At 38.5% G+C, this 20,811-nt stretch overlaps 1 protein-coding gene across 1 annotated transcript; it reads left to right on the top strand.

Moving 5' to 3' along the window:
* The first annotated feature begins 2,577 nt into the window (after nucleotides 1-2,577).
* On the top strand, nucleotides 2,578-14,545 carry LOC146002956 (uncharacterized). The gene is made up of 4 exons (XM_083141118.1): nucleotides 2,578-2,855; nucleotides 5,794-6,038; nucleotides 9,992-10,615; nucleotides 13,094-14,545. The coding sequence occupies exons 1-4, from the start codon at nucleotides 2,780-2,782 to the stop codon at nucleotides 13,433-13,435; spliced, it is 1,287 nt and encodes a 428-aa protein (XP_082997244.1). The 5' UTR covers nucleotides 2,578-2,779; the 3' UTR covers nucleotides 13,436-14,545.
* Nucleotides 14,546-20,811: the final 6,266 nt, after the last annotated feature.

The raw sequence follows: 20,811 nt of genomic DNA, 5'->3' as shown, positions 1-20,811 counted from the left end.
GTCAATATTATAAGGGCGTTGCAAGAACATAATATCTTGAAACTGTAGGAGTGTCTTTCTTTTAACCCCTTAAGTGTGGAATTTGTTGAACAAGTCGCTACTGGAAAATGTAGTTTTTTGCTGCAAAATGTAGGTTTTTTCGTCAAATTCAGTATACGCCTTCCGCATTGTGCTGCTGTATGCCCTCCACACTTAAGGGGTTTTAAGGAGGAAACGCTATTATGGGGGAAATATTCCTCGCTTGTAGGGGTGCCCACAGGGAAGGGGGATTATGGCGCAGGTTGCGCCATCGAGTTTTTGGGGGGGATTTTTTCCCTTCAAATAATATAAAATTCAACATTTTTCTGTATATCTTTTCCAAAATATATGTAAAGATTTTACACCTTAAATGCACCATATTTAATCCATTAGATGAAGAAAAGAAAGTGTTTAAGGGTATTATCGAAGGTGGGGGGGGGGGAGATCTTTTACATATTAGGCCTTAATTGACATGTCGGTTCTGGGTGGATTCTGAATTAAATTTTTGGGGTGGGGGACAGTATCCAACTATAGGTCTTAGATTATGGCGGGTATTTTAGTTAGAGGGGGATTGAGCATTAAATTGAAGGGGGTATCCAATTCTTGTGTATTGCTATTGTCTTAGACTTTTGCGGAAATTGTGGTGTGGAGACTGAGAATTATTTTTTTTGGCGGAGGCAACATCCACTCTTCAACATCAACAGTAAGTCTAAAATTGATTGAGTATTAAATTTAAAGGGGGAGATAGAAAGCTCTTGATAAAGTGTTAAATCTTAGATTGTCAAGGGATTTCTGTAGTGGAGAGAGAGTTCGAACATTACATTTTGGAAACTGTATTTAGCGATATGGTATCCACACGTTTTCGACCCCGAACGTGCCAAAGGAGAAGCTGGAAAAGACTACGAAAGTATTGACATCCTATTAAATTAATATTCTTGAAAGCTTGCAAAGCAATGGATGTAAAAATTTTCTTGCTCGCTTTGCTCGCATTGATGTGTTGCCAGCATGCGTGTTTGGCGCTTTAATGAGGTAAATGTGAAGTTTTTAAACTATAGCTGCATTACAAGACAAGCGATATTCTTGTATTCTTGATTATGAAGAACGATTTTAGGGGTGATCTTGAGTGATGGGCTCCTGTATAGGGAGGAGGGGCAGATCAAGTACAGTGTTCAGTAAAGCTAAGAAAAAACTTACTTTCGGTAGACACTCTGTCGTAATTAAATACTTTGTGAGGATTGCGATATGGTTTGAGGGCGCGAATGTTATGATTTCGCTTGCCTAACCACCCCCCCCTCTTTAGAAAAAGAAAAACTTGCGGACGTCCGTAACAGATTAACAATTTTTAAATATTAGAGTTCGTCGTTTTCAGATTGTTACAAAAGATGAAGAACATCAACCAGATTTTAGCAGAACAAAGAAACTATGGCAGTTTTTTTTTGTCGCGATTTGATTTAATGTACTTCTAGCTTCTGGCACTTTTTTCTAATTGCGAAGATGAGGATGAAAGGTGATAATATGAAATACGCAAAGGCAGGGTCATCCCTAACTTTCCTTTTTTTGTTGGCCAGTCAATGGGTTTAAAACAAGGCAGTTGCAGTCAGGACGCAGATTGGGCCCATAGAACTTATGGAAGGGAATTTTCTCTAATGGAAATTTGACTGAATAATTGATTCAATATTAAATGGAAGTTAAATATAGCAACGTTTCTTGTGTATATTAATAGCAACTTGAATAGTGACAAAGGCATCACACGGAGGGGCGTGTATTATAGTTTCGGGACAATGTTCACCATTTGTATGTCGGTTACTCGTAAATTGTGAGAGTATTCCCATTGGAGGAAATGAGCATAAGTTGAAGGAAACAATATTCAGCTCTTTCTTAGGTCTATATAGCTATATTTAGTACTAAATAATCGAGGTTATCCAGGAGGCAGGAGGAGGTTGGGCAATAAAGTTACAAGGTACAATATCCAGCTTTTGCATATAGATTCATTGTCAAGGGTAATTTCAAGGGTAATATCCAGCTTTTGCGAATCTATTTAGTCGTAAATTGTCAAGGGTGTTCCAAGGAACGATTGAGAATTAATATTAGGGGACTTTTACGAAGAAAACCTTCGAACTTGAGTAAATAAAACGTGAATATATTGAAAGGTATTAATTTTCACATTTTGTGAAAGTTGCATGTGACAAGATCTGTATGTCTGTTTCCACCATGAAAGTTGCCGAAATATTTTTCTTTGTTAAATACTCTAACATCTGCAAGAATTTGTACCTTTTTAAAATTCTACATTTTCATTTCATACTTCCCCTTTTCTCGAACCTACACGTTTATGGCAAGTAAAAAGAAAGTTGTTGTGCAACCTCAACTTCAATCAAAATAACATTAGATTCCAAGTATGCTGCTTATCACTCATGATTAAGCGAGTAAAAACCCATCACAAGGAAATTCCGAAGTCCCAGCTACTCTTGAGAAACTGGTACATTTAGCAGTGGCGATGTAGCCGCGACGGCACAGCTCTCGAAGATAACTGCGTCAATAGACTCGATAGCCTTTTGACCCCGTGAATCAAAAGCAAACTGGCCAGTGTAGAGAGAGGAGCAAGCAAGCAGTCGTGCTGCTTTGCGAAACGAAATAACACTTGTCTTCATATTCGTGAAGTATCGTGGCGACTGCTTGTTCTGAATTCTTTAACCTGAGGTGGTGAAGCGTGTTGTGCTTGGTTTAATGTGATAAGTGGGTATATTTACCGCAGTAGAACAACATGGAGGCTCGAATGCTCTGTTTGTGCTTGATGGTGTTCCTTGGACTTAATTCAGTGTCCTGTTTTTTAGACAGAGGTACGTGTTCATTAATGATTGCGTTCACATGTGATGTTTGATTCAACGAGGAAGCCAGAGACGCCAAACCCCTACTAAGGATCCCCCCCTCACCCCGAAATCTCCATTTTCAAATTCTTCCCAACTGGGAGACAGTTTCCTCTCCTGTGAGAATATAAATGTTCCGGCAAAGTTATTTTAAAATATTCCTGAATTATTTATTGATGTATTACTTGAACTTTATTTTATTTTAATTGAATTGAATTGAATTGAATTGTTGTTTTAAGTGCACTTTATGCACAGTTAGGCTCATCGGGACTGGACCTACAGTTTAAAGTGGGATCCGAACCACTGTGCCTTGTGCTTTCACCGGGTATCGATCCCAGGACCGAACTTTATTTTAAGGCGGAGAAAGTTATTGTACTACTAACATGCACAGTATTTTTGATAGCATAGGAGTTCTGGAACGGTAGAACAAAATTATATTCTGTTTCAAAAATGTACTGCGATTTACACACCAGCATCCTATAATTGAATATTGTTGATTCAATTGCTCTTGTTTTAAGTCCACTTTATACACAGAAAGGCTAATCGGAACTGGACCTACAGTTTAAAGTGGGATCCGAACCACTGTGCCATGTGCTCGGGTATAGAACCCGGGACCCCTTGACTACAAGGCGACGACGTTACCACTACGCCATCGGGGAGACCACTAGTTTCCTATAAATAAGACAACACATTTTAACATTTTTACTAAAATTAAGATCAAATTTTACAAAGATATATTTTTCAGTTAACAAGTTACTGGATTCTTTTAAAAATTCTTTACTAAAATTAAGATCAAATTTTACAAAGATATATTTTTCAGTTAACAATTTCTGGATTCTTTTAAAAATTCTTTACTAAAATTAAGATCAAATTTTACAAAGATATATTTTTCAGTTAACAATTTCTGGATTCTTTTAAAAATTCTTTACTAAAATTAAGATCAAATTTTACAAAGATATATTTTTCAGTTAACAAGTTACTGGATTCTTTTAAAAATTCTTTACTAAAATTAAGATCAAATTTTACAAAGATATATTTTTCAGTTAACAATTTCTGGATTCTTTTAAAAATTCCTTACTAAAATTAAGATCAAATTTTACAAAGATATATTTTTCAGTTAACAATTTCTGGATTCTTTTAAAAATTCCTTACTAAAATTAAGATCAAATTTTACAAAGATATATTTTTCAGTTAACAAGTTACTGGATTCTTTTAAAAATTCTTTACTAAAATTAAGATCAAATTTTACAAAGATATATTTTTCAGTTAACAATTTCTGGTATCTTTTAAAAATTCCTTACTAAAATTAAGATCAAATTTTACAAAGATATATTTTTCAGTTAACAATTTCTGGATTCTTTTAAAAATTCTTTCATACACTTCAAGTTCCTTTTAACAAGAAATACGCTGTACATTTTTTATGGAGTAATAATTAATGAACTTTTAAATGCTTTTAGTGCTTTTCGTGCTATTGTTATTGTAATAATTGTAAATTAGTCCTATTAGGTATATCATACAATTTTAAACTATCGAAACGTGAAAAATAGAATTTCTGAAGCTTCCCTCCCTCTGCATTTCTTAAGTTCAAACACTGGACTCACAGATAATACATTTCTAATGATTTTGATTGATTTATTTCGTATATATTTCTTTGCTTTTCTACCACTTTTGGCTAAGTGCGAAGATGGGGATGAGTTATGACATGATGAAATTGATGAATGAACACTCACAAACACCCACGCCCAGGCCGGGATTCGAACCCGGGACACCTGGCTTCGCACCGCGATGTGCTAACCACTCCGCCACGATGGCCGGTTTAATAATGCATTTCTAAAATGAAGGTTGGTGACTAATTACACACAAACACATAACAGTGGTAGCTAAACTACGGCTCACAAGACTATATATGTAGGTTGAAATTCCTTTTGCACGACATTAAAAAAACGTTCAACCAAAAGCTTTAGAATCAATTACCGTGTGCTCGTACTCATATAAACTCGATGTGGACTCTATTCATTGATACCATTAGCAAATACGCGATAAAGAATCTAAATGCATTGTATACAGTGAGAAAATCAGAATGAGGGCTGAGCAGATACTGATGCCCGTATCAGTATCGGCCGTTACTAGTGGTATCGCTATAGGAAAAGTATCGATTGGAATTACGGCCGATACTTTAACAGCGCTTTTGTCTTTTAAAGGGTCCGCAAAAATGCAGCGCGACACTTTCGCGGATCCTAATTATCCTGGAAACAATGCAAAATTCGAAGTTGTGTGCGGGAAACTGGATTTTGTAATTACGTAATGCACTAATTTGTTGAACATTTTGAAGCAAAACCCTGGGAAATGGATGCTTATAATCGGAGTGGAATACTTGCACACCAATGTAATCAATATTTCTATTTTTTTCAATTAATACAATTTTCAAGCATCGGTATCGGTATCGGTGGGAATCGGTAAGATTATCGGAACCAGTATATGTATTAGTTCGACGTAGTACCGGCTCAGCCCTAATCAGAATCATACAAAGAGAAAATCACTTGTCAAATGAGCATTTTGGATACTAACTCATACAACTACAGGGAGGAGGACGGGGGGGGGGGGGGGGGGTCATATTCTCATTCTGGTATCATCACTCCCTAAAGCTACGAAGTAACAATGTATTGGATTCTTGTGAAGAACACTGGCTAGTTCAATGATAACTAGATAAATAAGGTTGACCCAAAACAAGAATTCTTTTGAATTATATTAAGCGATATATAACTCACTTACCCCTAAGCCACTCTACTGATTTTTTCTGTTGTCTTGAGTAGTGTCACCACCCTTAGAATTAATGCATATAATATAGATTTGGACGACTAATCAAGTCCTCTTTAATTATATACTAAGTGTCGACAAATCTTATTTGCAGTGTCTGTAAGGGAGCGCCGTGAGGCTGAGGAATCGATCAGTGAGCAAGTGAAGAAAATCTTGGAGCACTACAAGCAGGATGACCCTCCCCCGGGGATTCCGGGAGCTCCTGTGCCAGACCCTATGCCGATTCCCGACATGAAGCAGTCCTTCCCGGGAGCAAAGATGACCTTCAGTAATGTCAAAGTGTACGGACTCTCCAAATTCAGAGTCGACCACGTGAAATCCGATCTCGCCGCTCTTCAGGTTAGTTTATTTTCTCTCTTTTCCTAATCATTATAGCTCCATATCGCACCAACTTCCTTTAACGAATAGCGGTAGATAATTTCATAATGTCAGAAATATTTCTATGGTGTTTAACTAGATCAAATGCCATTAACTGACCTATTTTTTCAGCGAAAAGCAAGGGTTCTCGAATACATTCATCACGGCCGCAGTCATTTACAGTTTGCAGATACGAATCGACAATGCACACCAAGTTAAAAAAAACAACCGAAAACAAATGAAATTGTGTTTTTTGTAGTGAAGAAATGCTAATACTATGAATGAAAGAGGTAAAAGAAATGAAAAGTAAAGCTGTCCTCATTAAATTGCACCCTGTACATTGCACCGTGCCATGATGGCATATAAGGGGTGTTAAGGAAGGATCCTACACATTCTCCACCTCAGACACACTGAAGCAGTTGTGATCAGTCCAGGATTGACCCAAACTTCAAAATAAGTGTTTATTTTAGGATAATAGCAATGCATGTCATAATTTCAGATTTGTGACACACGATTTCTAACCTAAATCTGAGTATGAGTGAGTGGACTTTACAATGGCATCTATGTAGACTAAGGCCTCCCCGATAGCGCAGTGGTAGCGTCGTCGCCTTGTAATCAAGGGGTCCCGGGTTCATACCCGGTGGAGGCACATTGTTATACGGATCTCACTTTAAACTGTAGATCCAGTCCCAATTAGCCTTACTGTGCATAAAGTGGACTTAAAAACACCAACTCAACTCAACTTAATTCTATGTATGCTACGTCACGGATTCACTTCGAAGAGAATTGTCTTTGGTAACCTTCTCCAATAGGGTTCTACTTGTGGGAACTACTCCACACATATCCCGACAATAAGACAAAGGGGTATAGGAATGGCATCGTATAAATCTGAAATTATAACATGTATGAGTGGTATTGCAATGTGCAATACTAACTTTTCAAACGAAAACCGCACTGTTGCAGATATCCTAATTGTTGAATTTGATCACCAGGCTATGCATCGATTTCAAGTTGTGGAGCGCAAATATAATATATAAGCCATTAGAAATAGTCTCACTAATAATACACCTTTGCCCATTTGTTGACGTTTTGAAAATGGGAACAAAAGTCAGAGGAGTGTTGGGGCTACATTTTCACTACAGTCTGGCAATGAAGCCTTTGAAATATACTTTAGTAGATGCAGCAGGAGAATAAAGGCATTAATTTTGTGACTATGATAACCTCCGTAAATTTGGGGCTGAAGTTTTCGTGGCAGCTAGATACCTCCAAGTGAGTCGGCCCCTGTAGCGGAATGGTTAGCACATCGCACTGCGACTCCAAGGGTCCCGGGTTCGATTGATTTCCTTTATTTTACTTCGCTTCTTGTGCCACTTTTGGCTAATTTGCGAAGATGGGGTTGAGTGATCATGTGATGAAATTGGTGAATGGGCACTCACAAATATCCATGCCCAGGCCAGGATTCGAACCAGGGACCCCTGGCGTCGTAGCGCAAGGTCCCGGGTTCGAATCCCAGCCTGTGAGTGTCCATTCATCAATTTCATCACTTATCCCCATCTTCGCAAATTAGCCAAAAGTGGCACAAAAAGTGAATTAAAATAAAGCAAATTAACTCAAATATAAAATCAAACCTCCAAGTGAATTTAGCCAAGACATTTCAAGGTATCTGGCTTTAAACTTAGTTTACAAAACTTTAAAACTATATTTGGCAAAGGATTTTTTATTATTTTGTATGTATTATAGAGGTTTATCGACTATTTTTACCATAGAAAAAACACAAGAATTGCTTTCCGGGGTTCTCTAAACTGTAACAAATGTTGGTAGGCTGTTGGGGGAAAACCACTCAAGTCAAAAAATGTAATTTTACAGCTGACAATTATTTTTGTTTATTCTTTTAATAGCAAACATTACAGACATGATATTCATATTGGATCATCACTGTTTAGAAGCTTTACACATGTCCAATATAAAATTATACTCATAATATTTTCTTTAATTGTAGCAGGGAAAGCAACAATCAATGAATGTGCATTTGGTTATGGTCTCATGGTTAGGGTGACCAGACGTCCTCTTTTATCCGGGCATGTCCTCCTTTTTCGGTGTCTGTCCGGCGTCCGGGCGGATTTTTAAGAAATCTGTAAATGTCCTCCTTTTTGGGAAAGCGTAAAACATCGACTATAGCAAATGTGCTGCATAGATAATGTTTCCACATGTAACGATCATCAATTAAGACTTATCATTTGGTGCGCGTTAAGTATTCAAAAAATGCTCCCTAGTATCTGGGAGCTGAACACGATCACTTTCCCGACTGAGTCATTATTATGGTGCGGATTTATAGGCACTAAAAACCTCTCAAATAGGCACCAAAATGATGAAAATAGGGACTATAAACTAAGAAAAGGCCCAAAAATAGGCACTTAAAAGGCACCCTAAAATTAAAAAAGACATTTAAATAGGCAATAAATGTGAACTTATTTCAATTTTCTTCTTACATTGCACAGTTATACTGTATTTGCACTTCAGTTTATACATAAAAGCGCGCTAACGATTAACAAACTATTAATACCCTTTTGATCGAAATTTACATTTGCGGGTAATCATCAGTTAAAGTAATTCTCACCAAAAGAGCTTGTGCTAACGACTGTACGAACTTGAAGAAATAAAGAAGAAACAATTTGCTCCATTGTAGCAAAGAAAGAGATATATATTTTAAACAATCTTCCAATTGAGACCCTCAAATCTGGCGAATACCAGATTTTAGTTAGTACAACATCAAGAAAGCCTTGCGTCCTTCAATGTAGGGAAAGCCAAAGGCACGAAAAAAAAAAGATATTGCAGAATAGCAATTTTTTTGGCACGATTAAGCAAAATAGGCACTAACCTTCAAAATAGGCATTTGTAGGCACTATAAGAAATACGTTTTCGAACTAGAAACAGCATGAAACGAACTTTAAACATTAAAGCCTATGATTTACTGCAAAGGGCAGATAGGCAAAATTCCACCTATCACCCTAGTCATTAGTATTATTCTAACCCGTAGCTTCGTCCGCTGAGACTGGTGGAACGCATGCAGTCTATACAGTTCCTTTTCGATTAATTGATTTGGTTTATTTTACTTCGCTTTTCTGCCACTTTTGCCTAATCGCGAAGATTGGTATGAGCGATGTTATATGATGATTTTGATGAAGGAACACTTACAAAGACCACCCATGCCCAGGCCGGTATTCGAATCCGGGAACGCTGGCGTTGTGGTGCAGTGTGCTAACCACTCCGCCACGGGGCCTGCTAGTTCCTTTTCGAGTTATATATATGCGATACAGAAACACGTAGTGAGAAATTTGATTATTAAGTAATAAGTTTACTTTCATGAAATAACGACGCGAAAGTGTAAGTTCAACAATGATCTCGCAAGAAAATATCCAACTTTTAAAGAAAGGAAGAAACGTATATGAGGTAAAGTGTATAGGTGGCTGTCAGTTTCTTCTGATGTTGAAAGAGTGCTAGAAATGTTCGTGGTATAAAAATCATATTTCTCTACCCAATCTAAACTACCTAAGATTTCAATTCGGTTATCGGAAATAAGTTAAAGCAAATCTTACTCGTTACATTTGCAAGAGTTAGAAAGGGAGTAAAATTCTGTGCTTCAAATTGTAGATATTCTTTGTCATTTGTTAAATAACAGATTAGGAGATTGCTTTCTTTGCTTAAAGGTAAGAGGAAGTTATTGAAAGAGATCACCTGAAAAGTATCTGTGAGCAAAGTGCTAGTAAGATTTTTTAAATTGATTAAATTAAGAGTAATGGCAAATGTGTTGTCATTTTTTGTTGTTGTCCCCTTTTTTATGACTTTGTCCTCCTTTTTCGCCATGCTCTGTCCTCTTTTTTGAATGTATGTGTCTGGTCACCCTACTCACGGTTGCTGTTTTGCTGTTTTTCTAGTTGTCTTCCGGGCTTCGGATTGAGCGTCTGGAGCTGCTAGGTAACTACACAATGTCCACATGGCTGAGCCGCTCCCGTGGCCCATTCAACGTCACCCTGGTGGACGTGTACGTGGAGGGCCTCGCCATGCTGGAGGTCGACAGGGCAGGGATGCTGTTCGCCGAGGACATCAAGATGGACATCAGGTTCCGCGACATCATGATGAAGTTCGACAACCTCGGCTTCATGGCTGCGATCTTCCAAGGATTCATCAACTCCGTCGGGTCCTTCCTGTTCGAAAGCATCAAACCGTTCATCCTGAGCGAGGTGAACACCAACGTCCGCGGTGACGTCAACAAGCACATAGCCAACATCCCCTTCCGCTTCCCCAACTCCATCTCTCCCCTGGACATGGCCATCGCAAAGGCTCGTCAGGAGGTGAGGAAGCAGGACATGGACCCCTTCCACCTGCCCAACTACACCAGCAAGTGGGGGAGCTTCGAGGTGGACATCAGCCACGGGTGGCTCACGGGGCTCTCCTCCTTCTATCGCGTGGGCAACATATCCCTCACCATGGAGAACAACACGGGGCACGCGGATCTCAACGTCGGGACTCAGAAGCTGGAAGGGAAGTGTCACTGGGACGTAAGTACATTCTTCTTGTTTCTCTCATCTGGAATATCACGTATGCTGATGCTGACAAGTAGCGCGTTTGAGTTGTCTAAAGTCCACTTTTATGCACAGATGGGCTAATCGGGACTGGACCTGCAGCTTAGAGTGGGATCCGAACCACTTCGTGCCTCCACTGGGTACCGACCCGGGGACCAAGGTTGTTAAAGACCCAGGAACCCATAAATTTTAATGCGTTCCTCAACAGGACCGGAACCAATTTTCTTGCACAATTAAAATTCGGTCCAATTTGCGTATTGTTTCATTGAAAGAAAGGTTCCTGGACCGAATTTAAGTTGATCTAGAAAAAGGTTCCTGGACCGAATTGAAATTCTTTACGGATAAAAAGGTTCATTACGGTTCAGAACCCATTTACGCTTGCTAATTTTCTCCCCTGGACCGGAATTGAATTTGTTTAAAATTCCTGGACCTTTAACAACCATGCCCGGAACCCCTTGATTACAAGGCGGCGACGTTACCACTACTCCATCTGGGAGGGTAGCAAGTAGATAATGGCTAATCACGTTAACAAAATTGTTCTAAATACACTACATGCTCAGGTAGACTAACGTGACTACCATGCAATTTGAAGTGGGGCCCGTATCACTGAAACATGTCCGCATTAACATTTAACCCTGATCCTCTTGATAAATCATGAAGGAAAAGATTATGTCAGTCGAGGACATTCTTATGGCTTTTCCTCATAAATTATGCCACGAAACCCACCTTTTTATTCTAAAATGTACATGTGGTTACAGAAAGGTGAACCCGGGTCCCCTACAATTTTAGTAAGAACCTTTAAACTCCAGATGTGACTTTGGTACCACATTTCCAAACAGACTTTTTCTTCTATTCTTATAATTTACTTATTTTTTTATATGTATTGAGGTTCATAATACTTCTGTCATCTAGTGTGCTTCGAATGTATTCACATACATTTGCATACATATACATGCAATCTATTTTCTTGTATATTCGTTATTTAGCATCACATTTCTACCATTTTTGTCTAATCGCAACAATGAGGATGAATGGTGAGAAGATATTGATGAAAAGAGATTCACAGAGAACATCCATGTCCATACCGAGACTCGAACTCCGTAACTTCGGTGGCGAGATGGAAAGCAGGTCACTTAACACATTCAGTGTTCATGCAATCTAAGAACAGCATAAAATATCATCATTGTAGGTAAAAGATGTTACATTATTTATGTTTCCGAAGAAATGTGCTAATTTTATTTTATGGTATTTATTATTTAATTATACTTTACGTTCTAAGATTACCAGCCAGGTTAAGTCGGCGTTTATTTCCAACATTTCTAACCCATATATTGCCTTCGTCATCAGGTAATGTTGAGTGAAGACCAAGTGTAAGTGTGTAAATGTGTATCCAAGACCAAATATAAGTATAAATAAGAATAAATATTTACTGTTTCGTCTACATTCAACATTACCTGATGACGAGAACAATCTATGCGCTAGAAACGTTGGAAATAACACGCAAGTGTTAAATTGTAAGTGTGTAAGTGTGTAAATGTGTATACAAGTCCAAATATAAGTATAAATAAGAATAAATATTTACTGTTTCGTCTACATTCAACATTACCTGATGACGAGAACAATCTATGCGCTAGAAACGGAAATAACACGCAAGTGTTAAATTGTAAGTGTGTAAGTGTGTAAATGTGTATACAAGACCAAATATAAGTATAAATAAGAATAAATATTTACTGTTTCGTCTACATTCAACATTACCTGATGACGAGAACAATCTATGCGCTAGAAACGTTGGAAATAACACGCAAGTGTTAAATTGTAAGTGTGTAAGTGTGTAAATGTGTATACAAGACCAAATATAAGTATAAATAAGAATAAATATTTACTGTTTCGTCTACATTCAACATTACCTGATGACGAGAACAATCTATGCGCTAGAAACGTTGGAAATAACACGCACTTAACCTGTCTGGTAATCCGAGAACACTTGTTTGAATTACATCGCTAGGGAAAGCTACAAATTATGGTATTTATGATATTTTTAGTTTCCACATTATACAAATGAAAAACGCCTATGTTATATTAAAGCAAATTATTTGGTTAGGTTAAGCTGGTGAAAATAAATCACATAAAATTGTTACAGCTCGACGAAGATGAGTTAAACCCCGGCAAACTCGCGAACTAAAGTTGACAGTCATTTGTTTTCTTCTCTCTCTTCGCCTCCGTTACTACATATAGTCCCCTTCATGATGGCAAAACTCTTGGCACTGAATAAAAGCGACGACATGTGTTGAAAAACGCCGCACAAATTGGCTGGATTACATTGCAAGCAGCTGATTGCATCTCCCACGTTCGACGATAGCACCAGAGGGTTTTCTCTGCTTGATCGAGCGGTAAATTTCGTTCAACCTGAATCAACGAGTTTTTAATTTATTAATTTTTCTGTAATATTTCCAGGTGTCCTTTGGAATATTTTCTCGTGCTGGAACCCTCAAGTTCACAGTCGCATACCTGGACGTCCACGTGGAAGCTAGTCAGCCTCTTAATGTGGATAAGAAGCCGTCGCTGGATGGATTGGACGTGAAGTTAGGCAACATCCAAGTGCGAATGGATGGAGCGGGGACCATGGACTACATAACGGAGTTTCTGGTCAACGTCATTCCAAATATTCTTCGGTACCAAATAATGAACGCATTGGAAAATCCTATTAGGGTGAAAGTCCAAGACATCCTGAATTCCATAGACGTAGAGAAGACTATTAATGACCATCTGAATCTCTTGGACGAACATATGCAATAGTTCTGTGCGTTTTGCAGTATAATCAGTGGCGGCCGATGAAGGGGGCTGCAGGACTGCAGCCCCCAAACAAATTATATTTTGTTGCCATTAGTGCAAAAATTAAATATTTATACTCCCGCTATCTTACTGCGTCCCCTTGCGCTGTGTGGAGCTTTTAAATTCACTTGGGACTGCCTCTATGTTAACTCTAACGTAAGCACTTCCCTCCCTGTTAGGCCCTTGTCAATGCTAAAAAACGGTCTGCATTCAACGCAGCCCAATGTACGGTGGCGCTGCCAAGTGATAGAAATAGAAAGCTATCACTATGACGGCGACCATCGTGCGTAAACATGCGATTACCGAGAGAAACAGTGGCCTGCCATGTAACGCGTCCGTTTCGCTTGTCAGTAAGTGCGTGATTGTTTAAGTTTTCGAATCGATTCCAAGAGTTATTTGTTTTCTGGCAGTAAGTTATATAATGTTCTGAATGGTAAATCGTACAAGTAAAAACGAATAATTGAATGAAAGACCACCGTATGGAGTTCATCTTCAAATAGTTAAGGTAATGTATTTCTTTCTTTATGAATGCAGCCCTCCTAACAATAAGTAGCATGAGCCGCCACTGAGTATAATGCATATTCAACTGAAGCTTGTTGAAGCTGTTGTGTTGGAACGAATTGTAATATAAGTTTCTTCTACTAAATCAATCATATTTAACATAATTAAATACAGGGTGTTGCAAAATAAACGTAATAGATTCCTTAAACGTACAAAAAGTGCCTTGATGCTGTACGTGATTTAGTTGACCAAGAAATAGAAACAAACAGATGTGAAAATATTAATTCCGATCCTAAAATAAATTCTTCTATTTTTTTTTGCCATGACCTGTCATTCCGCAAAGTTTCTTGAAAATACAATACTTTCTTAAAGAAATATGGAGGTTTCTACTTCACTCTATTCTGCAACTGTCCCCAGTGTGGATAGTTTGCTGCAACAATAATTTGATATTAAATAAGAAGTCGACAAATGCCACTTAACATAAGACTGTACTTATTATTTCTTTTAGAATCACCATAGCAACCAGTAACAAGACAAAAGTCATGTATATTCAATAAAGGTTTTACAAGATAAGTTTTTCGTTCTTTACGATTATAAAAACGATTGATTGATTGATTTGTTGTTTTATAGTCCACTTTATGCACAGGAAGGCTAATCGGGACTAGACTTACAGTTTTCAAGTGGGATCCGAACCACTGTGCCATGTGACTCCACCGGGTATCGATTATACAAACGCGTCTTCGCCTTGTAATCAAGGGGTCCCGTGTTCGATACCCGGTGGAGGCACAAGTGGTTCGGATCCTACTTTAAACTGTAGGTCCAGTTTCGATTAGCCTTACGGTTCATAAAGTGGACTTAAAACAACAAATCAAATCAAATTATACAAACGACAATATATGAGTGTATAGTTACAAATTGTCTTTTAATGAACGACAGTTTGCAATTTTGCAATGGCAAATACTGAAAAGCACTTGAATCTGTTTTCCGATTCAGTTCATAATTAATTTTCTACATAACTAATAACTAATCTTATAACAAAATTCGAGTCGCTTCTCTCTACAACTTTTTTTTTCGAAACTCTGCAAATATTCACACAACTTTAACACCCATAATACTTTTTGTGACCCCCTTTAAATATTTCACAAATATCTAACTTACATACATAAAAAAATCCTCTTCTAGAAGAGTCTCGAAGAAAACTCTCGATAAACCTCTGCCTTTCTTCACAAGGATTTTATGGAAAAGACGTGTTGATTGGTAAATCTCTTGAATATCCCTAATTCGAGATGCCTTGCTTCAAATCAATTGGCGAGTATTCCAACAGCAATTAGTGTGTGAGATATAAAGAAGAGATGTAACATGTTAGGAAATATGAGCGCACGTGGTCAAGGAGCATTGCAATGCAGGAGAATCGTTACTCAAATAGTTTCAGAATTTTAAAATAATATTCGTATAAAGTTGTTGCAATCTCGCAAGCAGGGTTTCGGAGCAGAGCGGATCAACGCTCCGGCTGCTGCGCACGCTCCGGAGCGAGGAGCGAGATTCTAAGAAATGGTCCGGAGCGGAGCGATACCCTGAGACGCTCCACTCCGGATCTGAGCAGAGGAAGTTGGAAAACTTCTCCGGAGCGAGGAGCGATATTCTAAGAGCTTACCCACTCCGCTCCGGAGCGCTCCGAGCTTGAAGAATACGAGTGTATACAAAAACTAACGATCAAAGGTTCCGAGTCGATTAGTAAATTTGTTTGTGGAATTCGTACGGCATTTGAACATCGCCCGTTATTGTTGTTATAAAACTAATTATTATTATTATTACTAAAGCTAACGCCATGAAAATAGTCCTGTCAAGATCACGCCACCACCTACAATGCTGCCAATAAGCAACGAATAATCCTTACACAGGGAAGACGAAATCAACCGCATACGTACGTACGTACAACGCGCAATGTGTCGACTGTGGAGCTTACAAGAGGGTGTGGCAACCTTGGATAGCCAGAGGTGTGGAGGAGGCAAAGGGAAGCTCTAACCTTGACTGGACTGTTTTCGTGGAGAGAGCGGTAATACTATCCATATTATTATTACTATATTCATTATCACTTCTACCATGGGCGTAACGTAGGACCTAACTTTGGTGAGGCAGAATCGAACTTGGGGCTTAATTTTTGGGGGAGTAGAATCGAACTTGCAGCTTAACTTGTGTGGGGGAAGGGGGTAGAATCGAACTTGGGGCCCAACTTGCGGGGAGATCAAAATTGAACTTGGGGCCTAACTGAAAAGGGGGGGGGACAGAATCGAACTTGGGGGAAGAGTAAAATCGAACCTGAGGCTTTACATTTGAGAACAGAATCGAACTTTGAGTCTAACTTGGGGGAGGGGGTTGAATCAAACTTGCGGGGGGTTAATTAGTTAAATAACTGTTATATGTGCGAAATCACAAGAATTACCCTTCAAAACTTTTCTCTTCAGGTCTCAAAAGGTTAACAGAAGTACCATTAACTTGTACATTTTACTAAACTTGAATTTTTGGGGGGAAGCAATGGTCCCCCTTACCCCCGCTAAGTTACAACTATGACTTTTATTACTCTACTACTGCTTCTGGGGACAATATATTTCAATAGCAGGCGTGCCACCTGCGGTTTTATAAGTTAAGAGAATGGTACCACTCTCTCATTTCCTGCCACCAGGGATCTCGACTGAAACTCATTTCGGTTCGACTTGGTTCGGGCTAAGCACTTCGGTCGGCCCGAAGTTACAGTCCACACCATGGGAGAACAGAGTTAATACAGCCAGAATATTGGTTCGAGAAACACTGGCCAAACAACTGCAGAGAATCAATTCGACCTTCCAAAGGCTAGGAACGCGCGGTGCGTGTGGAGCGCGCAGAGGAAAGGTGAAGCAACGTGACAGAGGAATAAAGACAGGCAGACAGGTGTTCATGCAAAATTCTTGCTGTGCCATGGTTGCCATATCTAACTTTTTTTAACGCTAGTTATGTATGATACTTTGAATGTAGCGAAAGGGGAAAGTTTAAAATAATTGGAAATTCAGGTTGCTAATGTTAACTTTTCAATTTTTGAATGTATAAAATTGAAAATCGGATTCCTGCTTATTAATATTACCGTAAACACGGCCTAATAGGAAACGTTTCAACTGTAAATACAGAGTTGTGATATCTAATTTTTTAAAACCCTGGCACTAGAAAGTTGATTGATTGATTTGCTTTATTTTACTTAGCTTTTTGTGCCACTTTTGACAAATTTGCGAAGATGGGATGATGAAATTGATGAATGGACACTCACAAACATCCATACTCAAGCCGGGATTTGAACCCGGGAACCCTGGCGTCGTAGCGCGATGTGCTAACCACTCCGCCACTGGGGCCGGCAAAGTTGAAAATGTAGGTTTGCCACATTTATTTTAATTTTATAAAGATATAAAGTCTATGAATACCTTGAATACAGTCTAATAGGGAAATTTAAATAGTATGAAATACAGGGTTGTCATATTGATTTTTCCCAAATTTTAAAGCCAGGAAGTTAAATTAGGTATTTAATGGTTACTTATACTACTGCAAAGGTGCAAAGGTGGCCGCGGTGGCTCAGTCGGTAACGCGTCTGACTACCATGCTCAAGGTCCCGGGTTCGATCCCCGGCCGGTTCAAATCCGGGAACTTTTCTAACGGTGAAAGCGGCCCCGGCGCCCACCCAGCGTCGAATAACATGGGTACCTGGGGGAAACCCTGGGGGGTAAAGGCGGTCAGGGGCGTGATGCTGATCACATCACCCCCACTCACGACCGGATCAAGAAAGTGTGGGGCGTTACCCCCACACCCCCTATACGCCTTCATGGCGTGGTGCTATGCACAGGGGAACACTTTACCTTTTTTTTTATACTACTGCAAAAATAACAAAATAGGGAACTTATAAAAAACAGAAATGTCTGGTTGCCATATCTAACATTTAATGTTTGTAAGCAGTAACTTGGAAATCGGTATGGTGGTTACAAGAAAATTGAAAAGTTTTGGAAAAACGACGAATGCAATGTTGCTTTATTTAACTTTCTGAGTCTAGAAAGCCAGAAAACGTATATGTATAAAATAAATATTTTTTTATTGAGTACGTTGTACACTGCAGCAAACTGAAACAAAGTTATCAATCATGAGCAATGTTTAGTCAGCAGACAAGTAGATACAAGATGCATAATCTTAAAGAAAAACATATTACCTATTTGAATGGGGGATGTCCTGAATTTTATGGTTTCATTTTGAAACCAGAACTTTGCTGCGAGCAGTACGTGCCTCACTGATGGCATTTGATTTGACTTTTGTTACTTGGCGTTGCATTCTGGCCACTTTTGGCTAATCGTGACGATGATAATGAGGGATTTGATGAATGTGTACTGAGAAAAAGAAAACCTTGATGTAGCGGGCTCTGCCCCGATAACATAGTGGTAATGGCATCGCCTTGTAATCAAGGGACATTGGGTTCGATACCCGATAGAGTGACATAGTGGCTCGAATCCCACTTTAAGTAGGATTTAAACTGTAGGCCTATTCTCGATAGTGTACTGTTGAGTCTTAAATCCACCAAAAGTCCATAACAAAAGCATTGTTTCAATGTATGTTGAATGTACAGTATAATTGCAATGTGTATTGTGATAAATTAATCCTTAAGCAAATATAAATTGGCATTTTTTTTAACAATAAGAGACTTCACTTTCCTTTACATCTATTCACATGAGCATAAATATACAACTTGGAAATTTATTTACAAAATATCAATCTCTTATTCATATCTTTTACGTATGTATGTATGGTTGTGTGTGTGTGTGTGTGTGTGTGTGTGGTGGGGAGGGGGGTTCTGAAATCTGGCCAAATACTAATAATGTACTCACTTCATAAGCGTCTATTATATGACAGATACTCAATATCAGACGAATAACGAATTCCATATGCAATATTCTTGAGAGCTTTGTATGTGAGTTCACCTCTCAACGACAAATGGTGCTGGTTTGAGCCGCGTTAATGGTGGTGTTTCCTTTTGTGTTTGTTTCTCTATTACAGTATATTTATTTCCCATAGTTTCGGTGTCCTATTTTTTTACAGAGTTATCTAGGATATTTTTACAATTAATAATCATGAGAAATATACGATTGAAGGCAAGGCAAAGTTAATAGAACAGGAAGAGACAAATTGAAACTTCTAGTTAGTTGAAAGGACAATTGTTCATTATCTATTACAATTATAGAAATAACTTGATCGACATACTTGGTTGTGTTTTACATATATTTTTGTAATTCTTTTTCTGGGCCTTTTCATTTCTACTTGAATAAGTATAAATGAAAACTCGGCATGATTTACTTCATTTAATTGTTTCCAGTATAGTCCTTCCATGATTCCCGAGGCTTATGATATGGAGAACTAAAGATTAAGGATTTTTCTATGTTGTTCTTGTATATTGATTTCAATAATTCTAGTCAACTTATAATTCCATTAACCGAGACTGGTTGGAATGATTTCTTCATACGCATGGACGTCCGGAAGGTGTGTCGCCCCAGTCGAATCTGATGGTGCTTCTATTTGTAAGCAGCAGCGCAACATCAGCGCGTAGTTACATTATCTGTGCCATGTACGAAATTCGAACATTCTTGAATTAATCAGTAGTCTTTTCAGATTCAAAATAAATTATTTTGTGATGTTCTTCAGCATTGGAAAAATATGGTAATTATGCGATATAGCCCGAACACCTCTCACTCGTTTATTTCGTTCATTTTAGCATTGATGCTTACCTATTCTGCATTGTGGAAGATTTTTTGAGGTGAAGTTATGCCTTTTCCCATAAAATAGTGTCAACTTTTCATATTACGAGTCATTATTTGTCTTCCTTGTTCCGCTTGGGTAACAGGCAATATGACGTGCACTCGTCATGGATCATCGCGCGTAGTGCTTGTGTTTTGTCGAAAAATACCTACTTTCGTGTTCATTGTGTCATCACAAATCATTGACGGATAGCCCCAAAAACCATTCACGATAGCCCCACGGACAATTTCCGACAAGGTTAGGTTAGGTTGGGTTAGGTTAGGTAAGCATAGTTTAAAAAAAAATCTCGTAAAAAAAGGCATGTTTGGAAACACCGGCGAGACCGTGTGACTTTCGACGCTCGCGCCATCTGCAAGTACATAATGGAAACAACGGCAAAATGTTGTAACTTTACAGAAAATTCAAGTTCCTTACATAAAAAGTGATTATTTCTTGTTCTGCAGCATTCTATGGTGAAGTTTTCAGTTTCCGCGAAAGAATATACCTCGAAGAACTTCGACAATGCTACAGAAACTGATTTCAGTAAGTAGTTTCTCCTGTAAATTTGAAGAAATCTGTTCGGGCTATATCGCATATTTGCCAAAAATATTTTAAGAAAGTATGTAATTTGCAACTTTAATAATTTTATGTAAATATTGTAAAAGCCTAAATTACATGATGTAATTATACAGATCCATGGATACGTGTAAATATCATCCAAGTTTCCTTGGTATTTTGGCAACAACCGTTCGGTATAAAATGAACCAGATTTCTGAATTTTTCGGCTTTCTTGCCCGGTTGCCATTAGGTTGGTATCACAGGTTAACCTCGTAGGGAGAACTACCCGTACCTAAATGAGCGAATCGGCTTATGCTTGGGCTAGTTTCTTATAAACATACTGCTTTCGAGCCAGGTTCTTGCGATACTATCAAACCGTGATTAATCTTGGAAGTGTTGCCCATTACAGATTTGTACACAGATCTGCTTCAGTCAATTCGATCAGGGATTGCCAGTGGATACGTTGTGATGTGATTGTGCATAAA

Source organism: Lepisma saccharinum, chromosome 1 (assembly GCF_977018435.1).
Source record: "Lepisma saccharinum chromosome 1, izLepSacc3.1, whole genome shotgun sequence".
In the NCBI taxonomy this organism is placed as follows: domain Eukaryota; kingdom Metazoa; phylum Arthropoda; class Insecta; order Zygentoma; family Lepismatidae; genus Lepisma; species Lepisma saccharinum.
Note: the sequence above shows the minus strand (reverse complement) of the source record. Positions and strands in the feature narration are given on the sequence as shown.